At 39.9% G+C, this 24,763-nt stretch overlaps 1 protein-coding gene across 8 annotated transcripts in view; it reads left to right on the top strand.

Moving 5' to 3' along the window:
- The window catches only part of SENP1 (SUMO specific peptidase 1), a 56,030-nt gene extending 32,018 nt beyond the window's left edge, over positions 1–24,012 (top strand). For all 8 annotated transcript variants that reach the window (XM_072798163.1, XM_072798165.1, XM_072798159.1 and 5 more), the window contains 8 exons: positions 450–534; positions 765–920; positions 1,773–1,904; positions 14,600–14,803; positions 15,872–15,951; positions 16,904–16,988; positions 17,443–17,538; positions 18,458–24,012. In XM_072798163.1, the coding sequence (XP_072654264.1) occupies positions 450–534; positions 765–920; positions 1,773–1,904; positions 14,600–14,803; positions 15,872–15,951; positions 16,904–16,988; positions 17,443–17,538; positions 18,458–18,520 (901 nt within the window). In that variant the 3' untranslated portion in view covers positions 18,521–24,012. The remainder of the gene's footprint in view (positions 1–449; positions 535–764; positions 921–1,772; positions 1,905–14,599; positions 14,804–15,871; positions 15,952–16,903; positions 16,989–17,442; positions 17,539–18,457) is intronic.
- Positions 24,013–24,763: the final 751 nt, after the last annotated feature.

A 24,763-nucleotide genomic window follows, 5' to 3' on the forward strand; every position in this document is an offset into this window, starting at 1 on the left:
TTTATAGAGAAAAAAAATTAACTCATATTTTAATTTTGGATCATAAATACTTGAATTAAAACCTCAGTGATATATTATTTGCTCTTTTGAGATTCAGTCTCATTTTTGGGTTTCTAGAATGAAGCTTCAGTTTCTCTATAATCTTAGAAGCATGCTTTAAAAAAAAAAAGGACTACACATTTACAAATATCCACAAAAGTCACCTGTTCAGATTTAGCAGTAAATTAATGATTTTCATCATTTCAATAAAATTAGGATAATTTTAATAATACCATGTGGTTTCTCTCAAAATATCAGTGTAGTGATAGAATTAGTGATATTTTAATATTTCTCTTAAAATATCAGTGTAGTGTAAGGATTTTAGACTTTATGTTCAATGCTCATTGTGCAATGTGCATGATACTAAGACAGTGGTCTGCTTTTGTGTCATGTTCCTTTTCATTTCCTAGAACTAGTGTTTATGATTCTCGAGCACGGGAGAGATTGCGCCAGATTGAAGAGCAGAAAGCACTGGCATTGCAGCTTCAAAATCAGGTAACAAAAAATTGAGGATAAGATTGTAAATAAATAGCATATCCAAGTTGAAACTAATTTGGAAGATTACCTGGATTTGGGATCAAAGCAATTATAATTGCAAGATGTTATGGTGGCATAGCATTATATGATTAGTGTATATCCTTGATCTCTCCAGCTAGTCCTACTCAGTGTATGTAGACAAGGAGTAGTTTTCTTTATCCCACTTACTCTAAAGTTCTGTTTTGCAGAGATTGCAGGAACAGGAACATTCAGTACATGATTCAGTAGAACTACATCTTCGTGTACCTCTTGAAAAGGAGATCCCTGTCACAATCACCCAAGAAACAGAAAAGAAAGGTCATAAGTTAACTGATAGTGAAGATGAATTTCCTGAAATCACAGAGGTAAATTACATACTACAGACTCTTGTGCTAGCAAGTGTGTTTAGAAAAAATACTTTGAATGAACTTCAACCACAGAAATAACAGAACACCTGGCATTTAAATTTAAATTTAAATTGTATTCCTCTTATTAGAGGATTATTGAAAATTGAGGAAAGACTTATGGGTGGCTTTTCACAGCTTTAGCGAAAAAAAACATTAAATTTATGTTTCATTTTATGTACATTTTTACTTTTAACGTATGTGTTTGACATCAAATAGTAAGTTGAGACTTAGTATTTTTTAAGTAATATAAAATCAGTATAAAAATTTGGAAAATATATGAAAGTCTAAGTATATTGTAAGATAATCTGTTCTGTAATCTGTTCTTCTGTTTATAAAATTATCATATAGCTGGTAAGTAGAACACATTTATTAAAGTTGTGATGGATTCCATAATTTACCTTTAAAAAGCCCAAATTTTTTTAGGAAAAAGTGTCTGAAAGATACTACCTTTATCCCCTTACTACCTTTTGGAAAAGGTTCTATTTATTAGGAAATCCTGTGGACCAAAGATATGAAATATAATTAGGTCTTTTTTGTGAACTTAGAAAATTTGATAGCAGAAGGTTATTTCAGACTTAGGAATAAAAGAAAGAAGGGTCTGAAATGTTGTACTGCTGATAAGGGAGGACAAGATGGGATGAAAAGAAGTGACCCAGGAGATTACTGGAAGGAATAGAAATCAAACCAAAATGTTAGAAGTAAACAGTTGATTACTGATAAATATAGTCTGGGGATTATATGGGACTTGGTGAGAAATCTAATGTGTCTTAGCCATGTATGCTTCATCTCTGGCACCTCTTGGTTCCCTAGGAAATGGAGAAAGAAATAAAGAATGTATTTCGTAATGGGAATCAGGATGAAGTTCTGAGTGAAGCATTCCGCTTGACCATTACACGCAAAGATATTCAAACTCTAAACCATCTGAACTGGCTCAATGATGAGGTAATCTTGTACTTTTTTGTATTCAAACAGTAAGTGAACATTAAATGGAAACTAAATCAAGCATTATCTCAGTGTTTCTCGAAGTATGGTCCTCAGATGGCCTACCCCGTTCTCCTGAGTGAGTATGAGGCATTGTGGTAGAGATACACATTTTAAACAAGTACCTCAGTTGATTTTTTTTTTATGTACCTTTGAGTCTAAGAATTGATGATTTACCTTTCTCTGTTTGGAAGATTTAGACACTGAGGGAGAGGACATTCACTCTCACTCTCTTTAAGGCACCTACCCTGCAGTTCACATTGTTTAAGCAAATATTTAATAACTTTGACTATGTTATAGCATGAAGGAGTACTTTGGGATTTCCATCAGGGCTTCCATTTCTACTTCCTTTTTCATCTGTACTTGTTCCAGTTCACATAGGTTATGAGAGATAAGCTTTCTAAAGTAGCCTAGTTATACATGATATTTTTTTAAACTGACACTGAAAAAGCTATATTATTAAATATTTGATGTACTGGGTTGAGAGAAAGCTATGGCCCCCAGCTCTTGCTAATAATTTTTTATTTATTTTATTTATTCATGAGAGACGCAGAGAGAGAGAAAGGCAGAGACCTAGGCAGAGGGAGAAGCAGGCTTCATGCAGGGAACCCGACATGGGACTCGATCCTGGGACCCTGGGAGCCAAAGGCAGACACTCAACCGCTGAGCCACCCAGGCGTTCCTCCTGCTAATAATTTTAAGTAGATTAATTACACTACAGTCTTTAATCTGTCCCCATTCTTAAACTTGTAAGAGCCTGTTTTATTTTAGAAGAATATTTTTCACTTCAAAAGAAGAGAATGGGGTTGGGTTTTTTCCTCTAAGTACCTGCTTCCTTCCTTAGGCCCAGTAGAAGCATCCCTGCCTGATATTTTGGGTATACTCAAAACTTTACAGCCATGGAAGATTTTGAGATACTCTATATAGTAAGCACCAGATATTCTAGATATCTATAATCTGATTTTGTAAGCTCAGGCTCCTCCAAATAATAACTCACCAACATCTATTGAGCATTTACATTATGTTGGACACTGCTGTGTTTTATGTATTCTATTCAGATAATAGTCACCATAAACCTTAGAGGTATATACTGTAGTTTTATCCATTTCTATTTTATAGGTAAAGAAACAAAGGCATAGAAAGATTAAGAAACTTGGAAGGTTACATGCCTAGTAAAGCAGAGCCAGGATTTAGACCCAAGCAATAGGTCTTATCTACTATATTGTACTGCCTCAGAATCCTAAATTGGATCCTGTCTTAGGATTAGATGTATAGAATTTGAGAGCCATATGCCATGCCCAGCATGTTGTTTTTTTTCTGGGGGCAGCTGGATTAGTCCCATTCTCTTTGCCACTGATCGGTTTCTAAAATATAGATTTCAGAAGTTAATCACTCCGTGAAAAATATCTTTGACAAAGAGTGGTAAGGAAGGTATGTTTGATACTGTCTTGTGTTAGGGGAAAGCATTCTTGCTTCTTTTGGTTCAGAAGAGTGATATTTGAACATTGGATCAAATAACAGGAAAAAAAAAAGAGTTCAGCCAGATTAAAGAGCAAAATAGAAATCAAGGACAGTTCAAAGTATCCATCAATTAAATGTTTTTGATGTGAAGACATTGATTTGTGGTTTCTTGCTGTCTTGTGCCTCTCACTGCTAAATGGAAAGGAGTCAGTTATTCTACAGGCATTGTAACCCATTTGTTGTAGATTATGCAAAGCCTCCTAGAGGGCAGCAGTGAGTAAGATATGAGCTGAGTCGGTGCTGTCTACCGTGGCAGTTAATTTGGTGAGATCCCTTACAGAGGCAGCATTCATCAGGACATGTTTTCCATTCCTTTGGCCCATCAAAGGTTGGATTTTTAGCAAGCAAAGTTAGTGGAAATTACATTATTTAGAAAAGTCAAGGAGAAGGAAATATTCCTTGTCTACTTTATCTCTACCACACCTACCCATAACTTTTGTAGAGAGTGCTTACTTGTCTTCTGAGTTTAGAATGTTAACCTTGAAAGCAGGTACCAATTCACATGTCCATGATGATGATAACTATTTTGAAAAGCACCATTTTCAAAGTACTGTACTTCTCAGGCTTTCAAAGTTATTGTCCTTGAGAAGCTAACATTCTGATGAGGAATTAGTAGACATCCCTAAGTATTAATATTCATTTAAAAATACATAATTCTTTTTTCTGTTAAGAACTCTGAGTCTTCTTTTGCAAGTAATTCGTGCTCTCTTCAATCCTGTTCTTCCCTCAAATAGATATTTTCATTAATAGCCATTTCTTTTCTTTCTATATCTCCTGTCAGTTTTATAAGCTATTGTAAGTCCTTCTCCAAAATAAGGTGATTGGCATATTATTCTTACCATTTTATAGGCAATGGAAGTGTCTGGAAGTGGAAGTGAAACAGATGTGAATAATTTATAAGGAAAATAAAATCCAGAAGTCCTATATTTGGAATATGTGGAGAAAGCAGTTAGGCTACTCTTTCTCTGGTCTTGTTCCTAAAATAAGAGTAGGCTACATTGCTTATTTACAAAATAGGCTTTCAAGCATTTTTCATGAATGGATTTATGTATAGATGAATAGTTAAATTCTGTATAGCTTCAAAGGACTAATGATTGGTTGATAGGACTGACATTTTTAACTCACTGTAAGAAAATGAAACTTCTCAGAAATGGAATATGGGGATTGGTTATCTTTGTCAATGCAAAAGGAGCTGGAAGGCTGATGACACCAGGGACATTATAGATGGGGATTTCCCTACTGGGTCTGGTGATAAGTTATTAATAGAAATATCTAATTAAAGGAAGGAGGTCAGAGTTAAAGAGGAGGAATTCGTTGCAAAAGTGGATTGAGAATCACAATCAAGAAACAAGAAGAGAATATTTTTAAATGGATATCAACACTAAAAATTATTTGTTGATTCCTGGCAATTGCATTAGATAACCTCTGTGATCCAATAGCTTGATGACTCTGCTTTATGGCCTGATGATTCTACTTTTTAGAGGGCCTAAATGTTGTTTTATAAGGCATCAGATAAATTTAAAAATATATGGAAATTTTTTAGGCATATAAGTAAATGGATCTGACTTCTGCTTCTGGTCATGATAGAATGAAATGGATCAGGTTTACCCTTTCGGCCTAACTAGAAAATGAAATAAAACATGAAACAATTTTTGGACAATAGATAACAGAGATCCCTGAGATAAGGAAAATGAAAAAGATGAGCTGATGATTTCTCCCACCTCACTATTGTGGTCTGTTGAGTGTGGAGAGCTAGTAGAATCTGGCAGTGCCTGACAGTCTTGCTCAGTGGAGGAGACATTGCTCAGAGTTCGGGGAGGTGAAAGTGGGCCAAGATTTGTGAAGTAAAATACTGAAGGGAAGGTTGCTGTGCAAAGAAATCTCCAGAGATGTACAGAGGCCCCCCTCAAATCTTTGGCTGAGCCCTGATCTATATGTAGATAGGAAGAAACTACAGAGGCTGGGTAAAGAACCACCAGAAAGAAGGAATCAGAACAAAGCTTAGAGCTAACAGGTGGTTAGAATAGTTCATATTCCAACTAGTTAGAGTGGAAAAATCATGAGGCACTGAATAGTGGCCTCTAAAGGATATTACCTCAGAAGTGGGTCCAAACTGGTCCTAGAATAAAGGCCACTCTGGACCTGTGGTAGCAAAGTTAAATACAAATTTTGAAAGCTTGAAACTGATCCAAGTGACTTAGCTATATCCCAGAACAAAAGCCCAATGATATTTAAAGAAATACAAACATATTCTAGTAATAACAAAACCCAATAACATGAAATCACAGTGTCTAGCATCCATTCAAAAATTATGCAAGGTGGAAGGAAAATACAACTTATTACGAGGGAAAAAACAGTTTCTAAAAATACCCCGAAATGACAAAAATGACAGAACTAGCATAGACTGGAAGGATATTAAAACAGATATTATAAACACACTCCATATGTTCAGGAGTTTAGAGGAAAATTGACATGATGATGAGAAAAATGGAAGAAGTAAAAGACCCAAACTGAACTTCTAAGGGATGAAAAATATAGTATCTGAAATAAAAAAATACATGGGGATCCCTGGGTGGCGCAGCGGTTTAGCGCCTGCCTTTGGCCCAGGGCGCGATCCTGGAGACCCGGGATCGAATCCCACGTCGGGCTCCCGGTGCACGGAGCCTGCTTCTCCCTCTGCCTGTGTCTCTGCCTCTCTCTCTCTCTCTCTCTGTGTGTGTGTGTGACTATCATAAATAAATAAAAAATTAAAAAAAAATACATGGGATTAACAGATTGGACACTACAGAAGAAAAAAAAACAGTGAAGTAGAAGATATAGTAATAGGAACCATCCAAGTGAAACAAAAAAGGCTGAAGAAAGAGGAGTATATATGAGCTGAGGGACCGTCTCAGGCGTTCTGAGTATGTAATTAGAGTCTCAGAAGGAAAGAGGAGATGAGATGTAGGTGGTATCAGAAAAAAAATTTTTTGAATAAATAATGGTAGATTTTCCTAATTTGGAAACTTAATGCTGACAGATCCAAGAAATTCAGCATACCCCAAGTAGAAGAGACACCACACTAAAAAATACAATAACCGAGTTGCTGAAAATCAGTGATAAAGAAAAAAAAATAAAAGCAACCAGAGGAAAAGAGACATATTATGTACTAGAGGAATACATAATGTGTTTCTGACAGAAATACATATAGGCCAAAAGACAGTATAGCTACATTTTTAAGGTACTGAAGAAAATAAAAATCTTGTCAACTTACATTCTTTATGCAGCCAATATATCTTTCAAAAAAACTTTTTTTTCGGACAGATTCTGAGAGAATGGATCACCAGCAGACCTGTATTAAAAAAAAATATTGAAGGATATTTTTTACACAGAATATAACAGTGGAAATTTCGATCTACACAAAGGAATGAAGAGCAGTAGAAATGCTCTCATTTTTTAATATCTCTGTAAGACAGTTGACTAGTTAAAACAAACGTATTGTGGGGTTTATAATGTAAAATATGACAATCAATACAAAAGAAGGGGGAAGTGGAAGTACATATGACTCTAAGATTCTTACAGAGTACATGAAGTGACATAATGTTATATGAAGATAGACTATCATAAGGTAAAGAACTATATTATAAACCCTGGAGCAGGGATCCCTGGGTGGCGCAGCGGTTTGGTGCCTGCCTTTGGCCCAGGGCGCGATCCTGGAGACCCGGGATCGAATCACACATCGGGCTCCCAGTGCATGGAGCCTGCTTCTCCCTCTGCCTGTGTCTCTGCCTCTCTCTCTCTCTCTCTGTGACTATCATAAATAAATAAATTTAAAAAATAATAAAAATAAACCCTGGAGCAACCACTGAAAAACAAAAATACAAACCAAAGAGGTATAGTTAATAAGCAAATAATGAGGATAAAATGGAAAAAAATACTCCAAAGGAGGGCTTGAAAAGAAGAAAGAAGATGCAAAGAACAGATGGGACAAATAGAAAAAAAGAGCATGATGGTAGACTTAAACCCATTGGTATCAATAATCACATTAAATGTAAACGATCTATCCCAGCATGCCTGATACAAATATAACATGAGGCACATATGTAATTTTAAATTTTCTGGTAGTCACATTGAGTAAAAACAAACAAAAAATGGTAAAATTAATTTAAAAAACTTTTAAATTTATTTATTAGAGCATGAGGGGAGAAGCAGACTCCCCACCGAGCAGGGAGCTCCACTTGGGGCTCGATCCCAGTACCCTGGGATCATAACCTGAGCTGAAGGCAGATGCTTAACTGACTGAGCCACCCAAGGTCCCCAGTGGAATTAATTTTAATAACATATTTTACTTAACATGGGATGCCTGGGTGGCTCAGCAGTTGAGCATCTGCCTGTCTCTCTCTCTCTCTCTCTCTCTCTCTCTCTCTCTCTCTCTGTGTGTGTGTCTCTCATGAATACATAAATAAATAAAATCTTAAAATATATATATATTTTACTTAACACAATATATATAAAATATGTCATTTTGGCATTTAATAAATATTAAAATTTTATTAGAGATATGTTACCTTTTCTTTAAAATATAGTACCCATTTTATACTTACAGCATATTTATACTTATAGCACAGTTTGGATTAGTCATATTTTAAGTGCTCAATAGTCACATTCAACTAGTGGCTACCATATTGGACGGTGTAGATTAAACATCCAGTTAAAAGGCACAGCTTGTCAGATTGGGTAAGAAAAACATCTGTCTACAAGAAATCCATTTTATTTATTTATTTATTTATTTAGAAATTTCCTGGATTTTTTTTTCTTTTTTTTTTTTAGTAATCTCTACACCCAACATGGGGCTCAAACTTAAGACCCTGAGATCAAGAGTTGCATGCTCTCCTGACTGAGGCAGCTTGGCTCCCAAGAAACTCATTTTATTTAAGATTTTATTTATTATTTGAGAGTGAGAGTGAGAGCCACAAGCAGGGGAGTAGCAGAGAGAGAGGGGGAGAAGTAGGGAGCTGAATAGGGAGCACAATGTGAGGCTTTATCCCAAGACCCCTGGGATCATGACTTGACCTGAAGGCAGAGGCTTCACTGAGCTACCCAGGCACCCCAAGAAACCCATTTTTTAAAAAATTTTTATTATTTATTTATTTATGATAGTCACACAGAGAGAGAGAGGCAGAGACACAGGCAGAGGGAGAAGCAGGCTCCATGCACCGGGAGCCCGACGTGGGATTCGATCCCGGGTCTCCAGGATCGCGCCCTGGGCCAAAGGCAGGCACCAAACCACTGCGCCACCCAGGGATCCCAAGAAACCCATTTTAAATGTGAGGACACAATCACAAGTAGGTTAAAAGTAAAAGGATAGAAAAAATATTCCATGTAAAAACTAATCAAGAGAAAGAAGTAACTATATTAATATCATACCAAGTAGATTTCAAAGCAAAGAATATTACCAGTGACAGACATTTTGAAAGGGATAAGTTCAAAAGGACTTAATCTAAATATATATAAACCTATAAGAGAAGTTCAAAATATCTGAAGCAAAACTTACAGAACTGAAAGAAGAAATAGATAAATTTATCATTATCGTTGGAGATTTCAGCACTTCTCTCAACAATCAGTAGGAGAAATAGAAAATCATCAAGGATGTAGAAAGCCAGAGTAGGTAGATGGATACCATCTACCCAAATGCTTGTGGGCAAGAAATACTTTGTCCTTTACACAGCACTAAATGTGTCCCATCCCATGTGGAGAAACAGGATGATGCTGCACTTCTGGGATCTTCATTTTCCCTCCAAGATTCTTTCCTTCCTGTCATCCCGTACTACTAATTTATGTGGATGAATTGGGAAAATAGCAAGCAGCCAAGTCTTTATTTCTGGTTTTATTTTGCAAACCCTTGTTAATTATTGTCAGTTGTTTCCAAAATGCAAAAGCACTAGACTGTTGGAATACTGTATTTCTGACTTTTTCCCAGCTAGGGAAATGCCATAAAGAAATGACTAATAGCGTATGTGGGGTGTGAGGAAATGCAGGAGGAATTAAGGTAGAATCTGTATAGCATACTGACTGATGATCAAGCTAACCAGGCCAACCAGTTACCTATTTTTAAGTCTCTGAAAGCAAAGAGGTGTCTTTCAGCTGTTCTGCATCACAATAGCCTTGTGTATAAAGGAAGTATTCTTACTTGATTGATAGAGGGGACTTAGGAAGTAAGACTTAAAAGGACGGGTGGGTGGCTCAGCGGTTTAGTGCCTGCCTTGGGCTCAGGGCGAGATCCTGGGGTCCCAGAATCAAGTCCCACATTGGGCTCCCTGCATGGAGCCTGCTTCTCCCTCTGCCTGTGTCTCTGCTTCTCTCTCTCTGTGTCTCTCATGAATAAATAAATAAAAATCTTAAAAAAAAAAAAAAAAAGAAAGAAGTAAGACTTAATAAGGGATATACCAAGGTCATCTGATTTTATTGTGGAATCAGCATCTGAAATTAGAGCATGTAACTCTTTGTCTAACATTCTTTCATAACAAAAGTGGAAATGGGGAATTAGTTGGTAGTGATCAGAGCTTTCTGGTTGTTTCCAAGGAGCCGTTAAATTTAATTTAAATTTAAGTAATGCTCAATAAAGAGAGAAAATGGCTTGTAGAACATTAAGCCCAACTAGACAAGCCTAACACAAGGAATAGGTTTTCCTTAGGAAATAAAAACTCGTTTCATAAGAAGGGGGGGAAAAACTAGAGAAAATGAGATAAATTATTTAAGTGAATATGATGTGTCTGCCATATGCAGTGCACTCTTAACGTGTAGAATAAAATGATCAGAATGGAAATTTTAGTGTTTCAACATGATTCATTGATAGATTCCACATCATTATAGTCAAAGTGTTTCTTAATAGAACAAGTCCTTTTGATAAACCAGGGATTTATGCAGGGTCACAGGGAGAATAGTCATTACGGTTGTCACAACTCCATAAAAATAGGTGTTGCCTGCCTGTCTTTGTCTAAAACTTTAGCAGTGGTTCTAATCATTTGTTACTTGGAATTGCATATGAGAAAAATCCTGGGTATATGTTCACAGTGAGGGATGCAATGCATAGAGCTTACCTAAAGTCTGCTTTGTGTATTAATTAGGTTAGATCTTAGGAGTGAATGATCTTCTGACTCATAGTATTTAAGTGTTACTGCATGGCTGGTCTTTTGGGCATTGTGGTCGACAAGGCTAGATTTAATTTAAACAACCGAACAGGGAGGTCAAGGTGAAAATGTAGAGAAGTAAAACAGGAAAAAGCTTTTTTTGCCTTAAAACTTGTCTTAGTTTCTACTTAGGACCAGTGTTAACGCCCAAAACTTTCAGAATGTTTTTTATTTTTTATTTTTCCTGAGCCAATTAGAAAGGTTCAGTGGGACCTGAGTGGCTCAGTCAGTTAAGTGTCTGATTCTTGGTTTCGGCTCAGGTCCAGATCTCAGGGTCCTGAGTTCCATTGGTGTCAGGTTCTATGCTCAGCAGGGAGTCTGTGGAAGATTCTTTCCCTCTGCGCTTCCCCCAAGTGGGACTTGTGCGCACACTCTCTCTCATATAAAATAAACCTTAAAAAAAAAAAAGAAAAGGTTCAGAGTGTAAAGTTGGAAAGGGTTAAAAGTTAAGATTTTACTGTTAGTGAGATGTTTTCCTTCTAAATGGGTGAGAAAACAATAGTTTGGCAGGTCTACTGGGTGAGAAGGAAGATACAAATAGCAATGGTCATTTATGTCATTGTGGTAACATACAGGAAAAGGATTGAGTCTTTAGTTTAAAAACATTGTAGGCTTTTCTTTTAAAGAGAAGCTTTTCCAACTTCAGCCTGGCAGCTCTTCAAATAAAATCACAAAGGAACAAGACACTATAAACAACAGTCCTATCCCCCAAAAAGCACTGCATAGACAAGCAGGCGCTCATGGCCAAGGCTGTGAAGGCAGCAGGAAGGGCAGATCCTGAGGCACTGGAGCTACAGCAAGCAAACAGACAAGTGTGGGTCCCCAAAAGAGGGACAGGTAGACCAACACTGGCAGTTGTCCCCAGATGCTGGTATATTGGCAAGACAAACAGTAGCACAGGGCTGATTGACCACTTTTAGCCCCCTATTTGTTTTTGTTTGTTTGTTTGTTTGTTTTTTAAATATTTTTTTATTTATTCATGAGAGGCACACAGAGAGAAAGAGAGGCAGAGACACAGGCAGAGGGAGAAGCAGGTTCCATGCAGGGAGCCTGACGTGGGACTTGATCCCGGGTCTCCAGGATCACACCCTGAGCCGAAGGCAGCACCAAACTGCTGAGCCACCAGGGCTGCCCTTAGCCCCCTATTTGAAGGGGAATTTGAGATCTCTTGGGAACTAAGAGAGTCTTACATGCAGAAAGGCTCTCCCTGTGGTGGGGAAAGGGACCCTTGTCTTCACAAAATATAAGCAAATGCTCTATCACTGCTTCTCTTTGATCTTACGCACTGTGATCCCTTCTCTCATTTCTTTTTCCTTCATCTTCAGCCCTCCTCTGTGAGTTGACATGTAGGATTCTTTTTGTTCTCTAACTACTAGCTTGTTTTTTTGGTAGAACTGTGTCTTGGCCAAACTATGGCAATTTTCCTCATTTGGACAGAGTAATAGCTGCAAAACTGAGGAAACTGGGATCTCAGTTCTGCCTCAGATGTCAGATTATACATCAGCTGATGAGGAGAACATTGAGGCCACCAAGCTCTCTCCTACTGGGATACGAGGGAAATGAAAAAGAGCCCAGATCACTCCTTAAAGCTGACTAACAAACTGACTTTGGAGGAGGCCATTTCCCTTGCAGTGGAGAAACCTTGGTTGGAGGTAGAACTAAAGCCATGGAAGAGGGATTCTCAAAGAAAATAGACAATGTGTATCCTAATCATTAGGTCTCTTACTACTTAAGCTGGGTTGGTCTTTAGCTTTATAATCCATGCTCTCAAAATAAAAATGTAAGAATAAGAAACCAAACAACAACAACAACAACAAAAAAAAAAAAAAAAAAAAGGAAACCAAACAACCTGGCTGTGTAAATTTAACTTCATTGGCTTCTGGAACTCTTTCCTCCTAAAAAAAAAAAAAAAAAAAAAAAAAAAGGAAAATTATGGATAGCATGATACTCATTTATGTCATTCTTTTTTACTTCAGGTTAATGATCCCAAAGGTGATACCCTTCTGATGGGCACCTAAAGGAGATACATTTCCACGGCTTTCATGTGTTAGATTGTCCTTATCTTTTTGCCTGATTCTTTGCACATTCTGCTGGAGTCCGTATTGCTTTTTACAGTATATGACTTGTTTACCCCATGGAAGGTTTGGCTTACAGTGACTGATGGGTCATCTACCTCTTCACCTCGCCCCTTGGATTGAAGGGCTTAGCCTCATAACATGACTAATATTGTGGGATGAGTAGAATACCAGAGGAATCAATTCCTTCTTGCTGGTTTTCCCTCACTAGAGAATGTAGTTTTATTGCCTAGAAATCTCTGCTTTGTTGGGCAGGTCTTCTACATTCCTGGCTGCCTATCACAAGCCTAGAATTGTCTTTTGGCACCATTGTCCTTGGGGACAGAATTAGATTGAAAACCTCAGTTTGAGAAATCTGTGATCCTAATTAGGTTTTGATTCATGATCATTATTTAAAATAACTGAGCTCCAGGTATCTGTTGGGCATCACACTAGGCAGAGGATCAGCCATGACCCAAGTCCAGAGGGTTGGGCCTGTTGCTCAGTCTTCAGAGATGAAGGCAGAACAGTGTCTTTCTTCAGTCCTAGTCTTCCCCTCCTCCCCCCCCCCCCCCCACCCTCAGAGCTCTGCTTCATGGCAGTGTGGTTTCCCTGCGACTGCCTCGGCATCTTCATCTATAGGCCCTTTCTCTAGTCTAGACCATGTTTCGGTGTGTTCCTGGCAGTGTTCCCTGCTGCCTACCCAGTATGTAGTTGCCTACTGTTGGGCAGTAGCTCACTGCTCTGGCATCCTAGTGTGTAAATATTTGTCAAAGGACAGGGGCGTTTTCCCATTCCCCAAAAAGCATTCTGAAAAATGTGCCTGTTTTCTTAGTCATATTTCCAAGCTGTGGATCAGTTAGCCCATTCATTCCTTGCAGTTGACAGACACTGGCCTGGCCTCAGCTGGCCACATAAAGTAGGTATGCAGTAACTTCCGGCACAGTAACTTTCAGGCTTTAGTACCAGGGAGTCCTGGACCTAAAGGGGCTGTAGTCGACATAGTCACTATTAGAGAATAAATTGTTTTGTTAATAGAAAGAATCTTTTATCTTCCATATCAAGCATTCAGATCTCTTACAGTCATACTTGATATTGGTGACATATATGGAATCAACAAAAATGAGGAAGCAAACCATATAGATTCTGGAGGAAAACTTGACTCTTCATGTTAGTGACTGGATTTTCATGTCTCATGTAATGTAGGTTTTTATACAACATCCATGTCTGCCTCTGTAAAGATGACAATGTTGAGCTACTGTCAGTTGAGAGGTGTTTTTTTCAGTATAGTGGATGGTTTATCCTGTCACTCAATTCTACTTGAAACCAGAGCCGTTCGCCTCTACAAGCCAACTTATTAGGCTGAAAAGGCAGTCTTTAGTCATGGAACAGTTTTCTGTCTGTGCAAAACCAGGTGACTCACACAAAGGATTGAACTATTGGTCTTTGCTGTATTACACTAAACTGAGCTCAGGATTTATTTAAGTTGCTCACCCATTCCCAGTAGATTAAAGTACCTCTCATGTGTCTCATCAACTGCTTGGTTCCTTCCTTTCCTTTTCTCTTAAGTGTTTTCTTCTAGCATTCCTTCCTCCTCCTTCTCATTTTTGGATCTAATCCTCAGTCTTCTACAGATCTGACCAGCATGCCCCATATGGATCCTCAACCCCATAAGATATCTGTAGATCTGTACATCTACATCTCTATATCAGTTTTTCTGTTTTCACTGTTTATAAGCCCCTCAACCTTCCAGAATTTGATGCAGGGACATGAGGCTTTGGGGTGTTGAAGTCTCAATTGATTACGAAACAATAACATATGCTCTGCAACACAGCAACTGCTTTTCCTTCACACAACACAACTATTTTAGGGACTGAGTATCTATTTTAATACATTTAATTTCTTCCCACAGATCATCAATTTCTACATGAATATGTTGATGGAGCGAAGTAAAGAGAAGGGATTGCCAAGTGTGCATGCATTTAATACCTTTTTCTTCACTAAGTTAAAAACGGCCGGTTATCAGGCAGTGAAACGTTGGACAAAGAAAGTGGATGTATTTTCTGTTGACATTCTTTTGGTGCCCATTCACCTGGGAGTGCACTGGTGTCTTGCTGTGAGTACCTCTCTTACTTTCAATCAAATTTAAAAGAAATCTACGTAATTAATAGAATATAGAGAGGAGTGAGTTTGTAATTTGACATTTTCACTGGGTGATTGTGAGAAAGAATAGTAAAACGTTGGCTAAAAATTGGATAGATCAGTGAACTTCCTGTCAAGAGTGGGAGATACTTAGACTTTGAAGAAAGTTGTGGAATTTCCTTTTCTGGAAATATTTAAAAGGGAGTTGTAAGTCTAAACAGTCTCAAGGAAAGGCATGGGGAGAAAAAGTGACTTCTTAGTGATACTGCCAACTCAGATTCTGTGACTTATTTTCTGCCTAATTATGATTTGCCTTGCATATTTGGTAATTTAATATTTTTATGACTCTTTGAGAACATACATACATTCATTTAATATGTTAATAAAAATATAAAAGTTATCTCACAGTCTATTTTGAATTATATTTGAAAAGCATAAAGCCAGAGTGCCTGGGTGGCTTGTCAGTTAAACATGTGCCTTTGGCTCAGGTCATGATCTCAGGGTCCTGGGATCAAGCCTTGATCGACTCCCTGCTGAGCAGGGAGTCTGCTGTTCCCTTTGCCCCTCCCCCTGCTCATGCTCCCAGCTCCCTTCCTCTCTCCCTCCCTCTCTATCTCAAATAAATAAATAAAACCTAAAAAAGAAAAGCATAAAGCCAAAGAGAAAACTTCCACAGAAAGAAACAAAACCCTGAATATTTTATCATCTTTCTGAAACCCTGTGGCAATGATCTCATTCATCTTATAGTCTCTAAAGAGCGTGTGTGTCTTCACTGTTGTCCACATGGCAGATGGAGAACCTAAATACTAGAAAAAAAGATTTCAGGGCCGTTAATGAGGCCACTCATTACTATTTACATAGTGCTATGTAAATAGTCCCCTTGTTCTTTCCTCTGCAGTTTAAGCATGGTATAGTGCAAAGTATCAATCAAACTTGTCATGGTGCTGTAGGAAATCTGGCAGAAAGTTTCAAATTCCAGGGAAGCATAAGCTGAGAAACTATTTTTCTTATTTTATGAATACACAAATATTTTTATTCCCAGGTTGTGGACTTCCGAAAGAAGAATATTACCTATTATGACTCTATGGGTGGGATAAACAATGAAGCTTGCAGGATCCTCCTGTAAGTAGGGAGTTGAGAACAAAAGAGTTTGGTGTTGGGTGTATGTTGTATTTTTCCAGCTGTTGAAGTCATTTCTTTGACGCCTTTCGTGGAATAATTAAGATTAATAAAGGAAATCTTCATATTGAGTAAGAATGGATATATTATGTGTAAGTAAGTAAAATTTAATAATAATATAATAATACCAAAAAAAAAATACCCTCATGGGCACAACTATTGTCCCAGGGCACTAAAAATAATGAATGAGTCAGTATATACCTATAGATATAGTAACTAATTAGAAATTATCTAATCCAACCTCCTAATTTTTCAGATGAAGAAACCAAGACCCACAGAGGTGACTTTGATATGCTCAGGTCCTACTAGTTAGTGGCTCAACTGGGAACCAGAATGCAAATCTCTTTATACCCCATCTGTTTCTCTTTCCAAAATGCCTATTCCTCACTGTACCACTGTACCACTCTGGTGGCCAGGAGGAGGTAGGTTCCAGAATGGTGAACAGTTTGCACTTAAGAAGAGTGCTCTGTATGAGGTATGCACTCATCAAATTGTAATTTGGATTGAATTTTCACACAGGAGAGTCAAGACTATAAATAGTGAATAACTGCCTTGATATTGGTAGGGAAACCTTCTTCCATGAGACTGAGTTCTAAAGGACCATATAAACCAAGGAAAAGAATCAAAACTCATTCCTTAGGAGGAACAATATGTAGAAGGAATCTGGGTGTCAGAGGCAGAGGTCCTGTTTCTCTTGGGTTGACAGGGTGGGCATGAATTATGGGAGCTTCAGGGGTGGCTTAGCAGTCCAGAGACTCTCTGTCCAACATTAGGTACTGTTTTCCTCAGAAGTATAGACAAAAACCCTTCCTAAGAGATTGTTAACCCCATTCTTAGAGTGGCAACTGTCATCAGTGTTTCCATAGCTCATCTCCTACTCTCCCAATACCTTTAGGCAATACCTGAAGCAAGAAAGCATTGACAAGAAAAGGAAAGAGTTTGACACCAATGGCTGGCAGCTCTTCAGCAAGAAAAGCCAGGTACATCTCCTCTCATCAGGTAGAAATCTTGATATTAGGGTATTTGAAAAGGAAAGGGTTTTATTGCTGAATTCCCAGAGACCTTCTATCTTAGTGTCTAGCCTGACTTTGGCTTGGTTGTTTGGTTCCTTGGGGAAGATAGAGTAAGCTCTTTGTGGAAAATGTTTGCTGATTGGCCCTTGTGGCAGGGGCTTGTCTTTACATCTGTAGGTGTCATGGAAGTCTAAGATAGTCTCCCGTGTGCCTGATGTGAAGATTAATATTAATAGGAAGACCTGACTGAGATGCTCATTTTTTTTCTCTGAGCCTCCATTGTTCTGGGTGAAGGACTTAGAGTCACCTCTTCAAAATTCAGGGAAACCTGTAATATTTATATCCTTTGGTTCTTATTTATAACCTAATAAGGAAAGAAGCTTGGAAAGATGTCACCTTTTTGTTGTTTTCAATCTTTCAGGAAATTCCACAGCAGATGAATGGAAGTGACTGTGGCATGTTTGCTTGCAAATATGCTGACTGCATTACCAAAGACAGACCGATCAACTTCACACAGGTGAGCCGAGCCTTCAGGATGGAGCCCTGTGACCACCCTGCCTCCAGGCTGCCTGGTAGATATTTTTTCCTCCAACTGCTCTGCCTAGGGAACTCTGCCTATGGCTCATAACTTGACGGTTACTGTGCAGACCACATCATAAGAAAAAGACGGGTAGTGATAGGCCACATGCTGGGTTCCCTTACATCACTTGCTGTAGTCAAGGAATCCTGGTCATTAGCAGAGCCTTCTTTAACTGCCTCTTTCTCCCCCACCTACCTCAGATCCTGTAAGAAACTGAACTGGGACTAGAGCAAGTTTTCTTCATTTTCTCTTCATTTGGTTAGCATGTTAGGTTTTGGAACAGGCCACCACTTGAATTCCTAGTGTAATTGGTCATGCTGCCCTCCTCCCCTGCCCCTCGCTTGATGCAGCTGATCAATCTTCTCTTAGTTTGTGATTGTTTATTTCTGTCCATGTGGTACTTCAGAGACCAAAGTGGATTGAGACTAGAGATTATGGCTTATATCCTTCACTTTAAATTAATAGTTTTACCAAACTTTTCCACCATAGCCCTAGGGTGGAGCTAACTCTTGCAGTTCCTATAACTCTTCCCCTAAAATGTAAGCTTTTGATTTTCAGGCCTTAGATCTCGTAGCTTAAAAGTTCAACATTAGAGGACTTGATAGATACCATTCTCAAAATTCTTGGAGACATTTGGGTATAGCCTGGGGACTCCTGGTGGTGTCCAGTAAAATTTGTAAGACTATAGTAGAGATAGATAGCGATAGAAAAAAATTACATGTAATCAAGAATTGAGCAATTTGAAAGACCAGAAATGCAACTGAAGCTATTTTAATTGAAAACCTTGAAAAGGAAAGGAGTTTTGGGTCTAGATGAAAGCAATGAAACAATTAAGGGTATCTCTGTGTCCCTACAGCAACACATGCCATACTTCCGGAAGCGGATGGTCTGGGAGATTCTCCACCGAAAGCTTTTGTGAAGATGTCTCAGTTACCCAACATTGACCTTGTGGGGGACCAGCTCTTTGTTGTCTACAGCCAGAGACCTTGGAAACAGCTGCTCCCACCCCTCTGTTCTTGTAAAGCCCTTGATCCTGGACCAGGCCCTGGCGAGATGCATTCACAAGCACATCTGCCTTTCCTTTTGTATCTCAGATACTATTTTTGCAAAGAAACTTTGGTGCTGTGAAAGGGGTGAGGGACATCCCTAAGCTGAAGAGAAAGACTGCTTTTCACTTCTTCAGTTCTGCCATCTTGTTTTCAAAGGGCTCCAGCCTCGCTCAGTCCCTAATTTGGGGGCCGAGAGAAGCTTGGACAGATTCCTGGTTTCATATAAACTCTTGTTGTTAGGCCTTACTAAGAGGTAGGAAAGGGCATGGGCAAAAAAGTAGGGATGAAAACCACCAGCATATACACGCACACATACATACACGGAGGATTTTCAAGATGTGTTGTCAGGAAAGTGACTGTAAACTTGGACTTTGGGCCACATGCATAAGTCCCTCTAGGACTTCCCTATTTATATGCCTCTTTGTGAAATCCATCTGCTTCTGTACAAGGCTGTTTTATCATCTGTAGCTTCCTCCTATCCTGAGGCACAACACATGCGCCCTAGGTGGACCCCAAAGTCCCAGGCAGTCCTTTCCTTAAAGCAGGGGTTTGCATGTGCTCACAACACATGATATGGAGAAGAACCACCCAGGGAGCGGTTTAGTGGAGCAACAAAGGCACCACTTTTACTGCCGCCTACTTCTGACCAAGAAGAAGGACCTCAGTCTTTAGCATAAAATTCCAGCATTGGATGAATGCAGGTCTAGTTTGGTCTGTGGCTAGTTTAAATATGTTTCTAACCACAGAGAATTTTATATATGTATATATACACACACACACACACACACATATGTATATGTGTGTGTGTATATATATATATATATCTCAATCACAGGGATATGTGTTTTTTTAAAAGGCTGAATGTGTTTACCACTTTAGCCTTAGATTTATATCCATTTTCCAAATTTAGCTCTAGCACGCACAGATCCCAGCCCCTATGTGTAGGGTGTTTGTGGACTTCCTAACAATATTTTGAGGCCTGGATGAACTTTGGCTTAGGGGTAGAGGTTACAGAGGGAGGCAAGATTTTCAACTGGAAAACGGGTGGAATTTGGACTGATCAACTTGAGACTAAAAAACTGCTATTCCTTTTGTTCTTTCTAGCATCTCCCCCACCCTCTGAGCGCTCCTCAGGCTAGATAGTGAAACGATCCAATGCCAGTGTCATTTTGTACTTAAGTTCCAAAATAGGAACGTTTTATACTTTTTTCTGTATTGTAATAGGTAGTTTTGTATGAAATATTTTCTCTTCTTCCCTTGTACCCCATCCTTTCCAACATTGTGCTTTCTCTCTGGGCTTATTTGAAAATTTTACTCTGTTTTATACCAAGCTTGTTTAGTACATTTTTCTATGTTTTACCACAGGTTACAATTTGAAAAGAAAACTATTTTTTTTAAATATTCCATTGTTAACTGAATGTTACTGTTTCCACTCCAGCAACCAGATGTCCTACCTTTTTCATAACTGCCTGCCTTTTTTGGGGAAGACCACCTTTCTTTCATTCGTTTGTTCATCCTTCCTTCCTTCCTTCCTTCCTTCCTTCCTTCCTTCCTTCCTTCCTTCCTTCCTTCCTTCCTTCCTTCCTTCCTTCCTTCCTTCCTCCGTTCCTCCCTTCCCCCCCTTCCTTCCTCCCCTCCTCCCTTCCTTTCTTGTGTTTTTCTATAGGAAATAAATAGCTTTCTATTTATGAGTTGCTGAGACCTTTTCACATTCTCTTTTAGAAAACTACAGTGTGCAGGCTCATTGTAGAACTCCTGCACACAGATTCTTGGTACTTAATGTATTTCAGTGACAATTTGAAAGGTGGCAGTATGGCATAGATTTGGACTAGGAATCAAAAGACCTGAGTTTTTCAGATGCTCTTGCTATTGTCTGGGGGACTCAGAACAAGATAGTTGTCTGTATTTATTGTTTGTCCATTTAGATAACAACATCTGTCTTACCTTCCTCACAGACTTTTTGTATAGACCAAAGCAACAAATATTTATTGCCATGTATAACAGAAAATGAAACATGCAACAAAAGCACTTTGAAAAATATATAAGGAATTGTTGAGCCTGTCTGAACGTGGACCCCCTTTCTGACCAATGCATTTTTGTACAAGGTGAAGTTAGGATCCTGAGACCACTCTACATGGGTGGACCAAGCTGAGACAAAGGTTGTGGCCCAGGGTGGCTCAGTGGGAACCAAATATAGACTTCTCTAGTGGGCCATTTTTCCAGAGGACTAGCCAACAAAATCAGGACTAGCATCTGGAAACTTAGTTTCTCCTTCATTTAAGGGTGGGCTTTGATGACTGGGGAGGGGATAAGGAGGTTCCTGCATTCCAGTGCCAAGGGCATGCTATGAATATTTTAGTTTAACTGCTTTAAACTAAAGCCTATTGCTTTCCTTTTCTCCTGTCTTTCCTCCTTCCCTGTGTTCAGTGCTCATAATCACCTACCTCCCTTTAAAAAGGAACACTTGAGGGATAATTAACTCTATCTAGATACAGAGCCTTCAACAGGAACCACAGCCCCACCAATCACTCCTGGACCCTGTAGAGAAAATCAGAACATTTGAAAATACATGGTTCAAGGCATGGAGGTTAGTTCTGTCCCATTTGTTGCTGGGCACCGACTGTTGCTCCTGGGTGTTTGGGGTTGGATGTAAGAGTACTTTCACCTCCCTCTCTCCCTCATGGAGGCATTGTGTGAAGTGACTCCTCTCTCTATATATGAGGTGCTTCATACTTCCTGTGGTTTCAGCTCTTCTTTAGCTCTTATAATTGTGCCAGCATTTTCTACCCACTGCAATGTTAGCCCCAAGTTTTAGTGTCCTGTAGCAGAAACAGGTGTTCTGAAAAAGCACTGCCAGCAACCCCATCCCATAGTCTGTCTATCACCACCTGGTTTTACATGGCTTATAAAAGGCTTAAGAAGAGGGAGAGGATTCACTTGAGAGCCCCCGTTTTTTTAATGTTTCAGCCTCTGGTCCTGTGCCATCCCTCCAGCTCTCAGATAGATCTTGCCAGAGTAAGAGAGACAGACGATTGACCCTTGGACTTTGTCTTCTACCTTGCTCCACCTGGATGGGCCAGGGTGAGGTGGAATATGGATGCTCAGGCCCTGTCGATGACTCAGACAGGCTACAAGCTGAACTCCTGGGAAAGTTACCATATTTCCCTGCCCAGGGGGACCTACCCATTGCTTCAAATTTTTTCTAAAATGTAGGGCTCAGCCCAGCATCTCTCCTTAGATCCCAGAGCCTTACATCACCTGTGCTGAATCCTGACCTCTTGTAAGAGTCCATGACTATCACTCCTGGCTTTGGAGGTGAGGAGGGACAATAAGGGTATGTGGGGTCACTTACCTATCATAAAGGTAAGGGAGACCTTACACATGAATCCCTTGTGAGATAGAAAAGAGAAACTAGGAGACAGAGCCAGAGGGTAAACCTTGAGATAATATTAGTGCAGGCTGCCTCTCTGGGCTGTCAGGGATAGGGCAGGGATAATTCTGAGTGGTTGGACCAGATCTAGGGTCTTGTCAGAGCCCAAGATTCTGAAATGTTGAGGGCTATAGTTCTGCATGGAATAGAATTCAGTCAAGGTAGGGATTCAAAGTTCAAGTTTAAGGCCAGTGTTAATATGGCTTGGTCTTACAATTAAAGCCCAGTCAGAGTCTTACTCTAATGAGACAGATCATAGCTGTTGACTTCTCCATTTTCAGCTGACAGGTAGCTATCAACTGCTTACTCCTGGAAATTATCCTTCTATTCCACAGAACATCAGTGTCCTGAAGAAAAAGTGTGGGAAAGTGATGTAAAGGAGCCCCGAGTCTTCAGTCTGCTGAGCACTCCTCATTCAGTTTACTCCTGTGTCCCTTTCACAAGTACCTACAGAGCACACACACCCAAATCCCATCTCCCTGAAGCCTTCCCTGATCATATTATCTTAAAATCTCTTATTTGGACAGCTGTAGCCCTTAGAATCAGAAAATGTTATAACTCCACATCATACTATTTGTAATCTGTCTTTCACATCAGGAATGGACTGAGGGCTGTTGCCAGAAGGCAGGTTAGTGATTTGGCGCTTTTTCTTCAAGCCAGGAGTTCAAACTGCTTCTCAGGCCAACCAGGGAGGAGTAGGGTGACTGCATTAAACATTGATTGAGAAAGACCGCATTTTGAAGGTTGGGGAAGGAGGACTGCTTATGGCAGCCTGCAGTGAGCCACTGCACCTGGTTTGTGGCCCCAAACCTAATGCCTCAGCCTGCCCTTACACCTTTTCCTTGGCAGTTTAGCATGCCTTCCCGGGATCTTGGTCTCCGTCCCAAGGACCTAATCATAGTATTTTTTTTCTAACCACACATCTTTCTAGTCTTCTCCATCTTTTTTATTTCCAGTGTTGTTGTACATCCCTTGTAGATTGAGACTGTGAGTCCCTTTCTGCCTTGTGCTTTAAATGGGACCACTTTATGTGCTGCCTGTGTCTTGTTTATTAGCCAGAGCTAAGTTCCTGGAGGTCATTTGCCTCCTCAGATACTCTGGGGAACGAACCCTTTACAATGGGTGTCTAATAAGCATGTGTTTAAGCCCTGGATTTGAGGGCCCTGGAGGGTAGAGTGAAAAGATGGTTTGACCAAGGAAATAAAAGTCACTTGTCCTCAAGGACCTTAGAGTCTAACTAATTTGGAGGTGATGCAGACACCAAGCAACGGACCTTATCCAGAAGGCCAACTCCTAGGCACCTGGTCCAGTCGGAAGCTGGATGTGGATGATGGAGGGACAGAGGTGGAGCTAAGTCAGGGATGATACTGCATTTATCCACCTGTGCGTGACTCTCCCTAATTCTTAAAAGTTGATTTATTTAAAATAAATTCTGTGGATTTTGCTTTTTTGCGCTGACTGGAAACTCCCTGGTAAAAAGGGACCTGGTGGTGTTTGTCTCTCTAAGACTGTCTCTCTGTCTCTTTGACTGTTTATTCTGTCTCTGTGTCTGTGTCTCCTGATCCAAATGGGACCAGTGATTGGATCCTCAGTGTGGTCTGGATTCCTGAGTCCACCCCTTAACCAAGAGTCTGAATACTGTTCATTCATTCATTTCATTCCACATACCTGGAATTGAAGCCTGGAACGCAAATAACATGCAAATCCATGGCTCCCTGGCACTTTTTAAAACCAGGCCTGTCTGTGGAGCTGGCCAGAGGGCCCTCCTGAGCCAAACACACAAGTCAGGACTTCCAACCCACTCTGCTAACAACATCCCTTGTCTCCTTGCCCCTCTCCTGCACCCCTTCCTCCTCACAATCTAACCTCTCTACCTGTAAAGCTCCTACTCCAGAGAATAAAACATAAGAAAGCACCAGCTTCTGGAAAATCTTCCACTGTGTTGGTGAAATGATTTTATCTGTGTGAGAAGAGTCCCTTGTAGCCTCCAGGACATTCTTGAGTTCTAATAGTTTTCTAGGCACGGTTAAGATTTTTCAACCCTAAAAAAAAAAAAAAAAAAAAAAAAAAAAAAAGATTTTTCAACCCTTTGAAAATGATTGGAGCGAAAGGGAAGTCTTCAAGTCATTCTTATTTTCTCATTCCTGTATGTGGTTAGGGATAGCTGACGATTGCGTGGATCTGCAATGTCTGTCACCAAACAGGGAGAAGACTCCTTCAAAGTGGGACCTGGACTGGATTGTGAGTCAGTCAGTGTCTGTCCCCAGGGGCTCCAGGGGCCCTGGTGTCATCTTGCATTACAGAGGGTTACAAAGGGCCCAGTGGGGGGAAGGTGGGGAGGCTTGTTCTGCTCTTCAAGGAATTTGTGTTTCAGACACTTCTGAACTCCAGGAAAACTGTTTTGCTTCCTTGCGTACCTGTGCCCCATTTCCCATCAGCCTATCACTGGGCAGTGATGGATGCCTGCGATGGCCTACAGGGGCCCTGCACTGTGGGCCCACCACCTCCAAACAACAGCTTCCCCTACCCCTCAGCCCAGGCTCATTGGTCTTTGGCCACAGGGGCCTCCTTGGTGTTGGTCTGACAAATCTAACTTGCTTCCACCTCACAGGGGTTCTTCCTATTTGCTGTGTCTGGAGGGCTTTCCCTCAGATCTCCTCCTCAGGCCCTCACCACCTCCAGG

Source organism: Canis lupus, chromosome 25 (genome assembly GCF_048164855.1).
Source record: "Canis lupus baileyi chromosome 25, mCanLup2.hap1, whole genome shotgun sequence".
Classification (NCBI taxonomy): domain Eukaryota; kingdom Metazoa; phylum Chordata; class Mammalia; order Carnivora; family Canidae; genus Canis; species Canis lupus.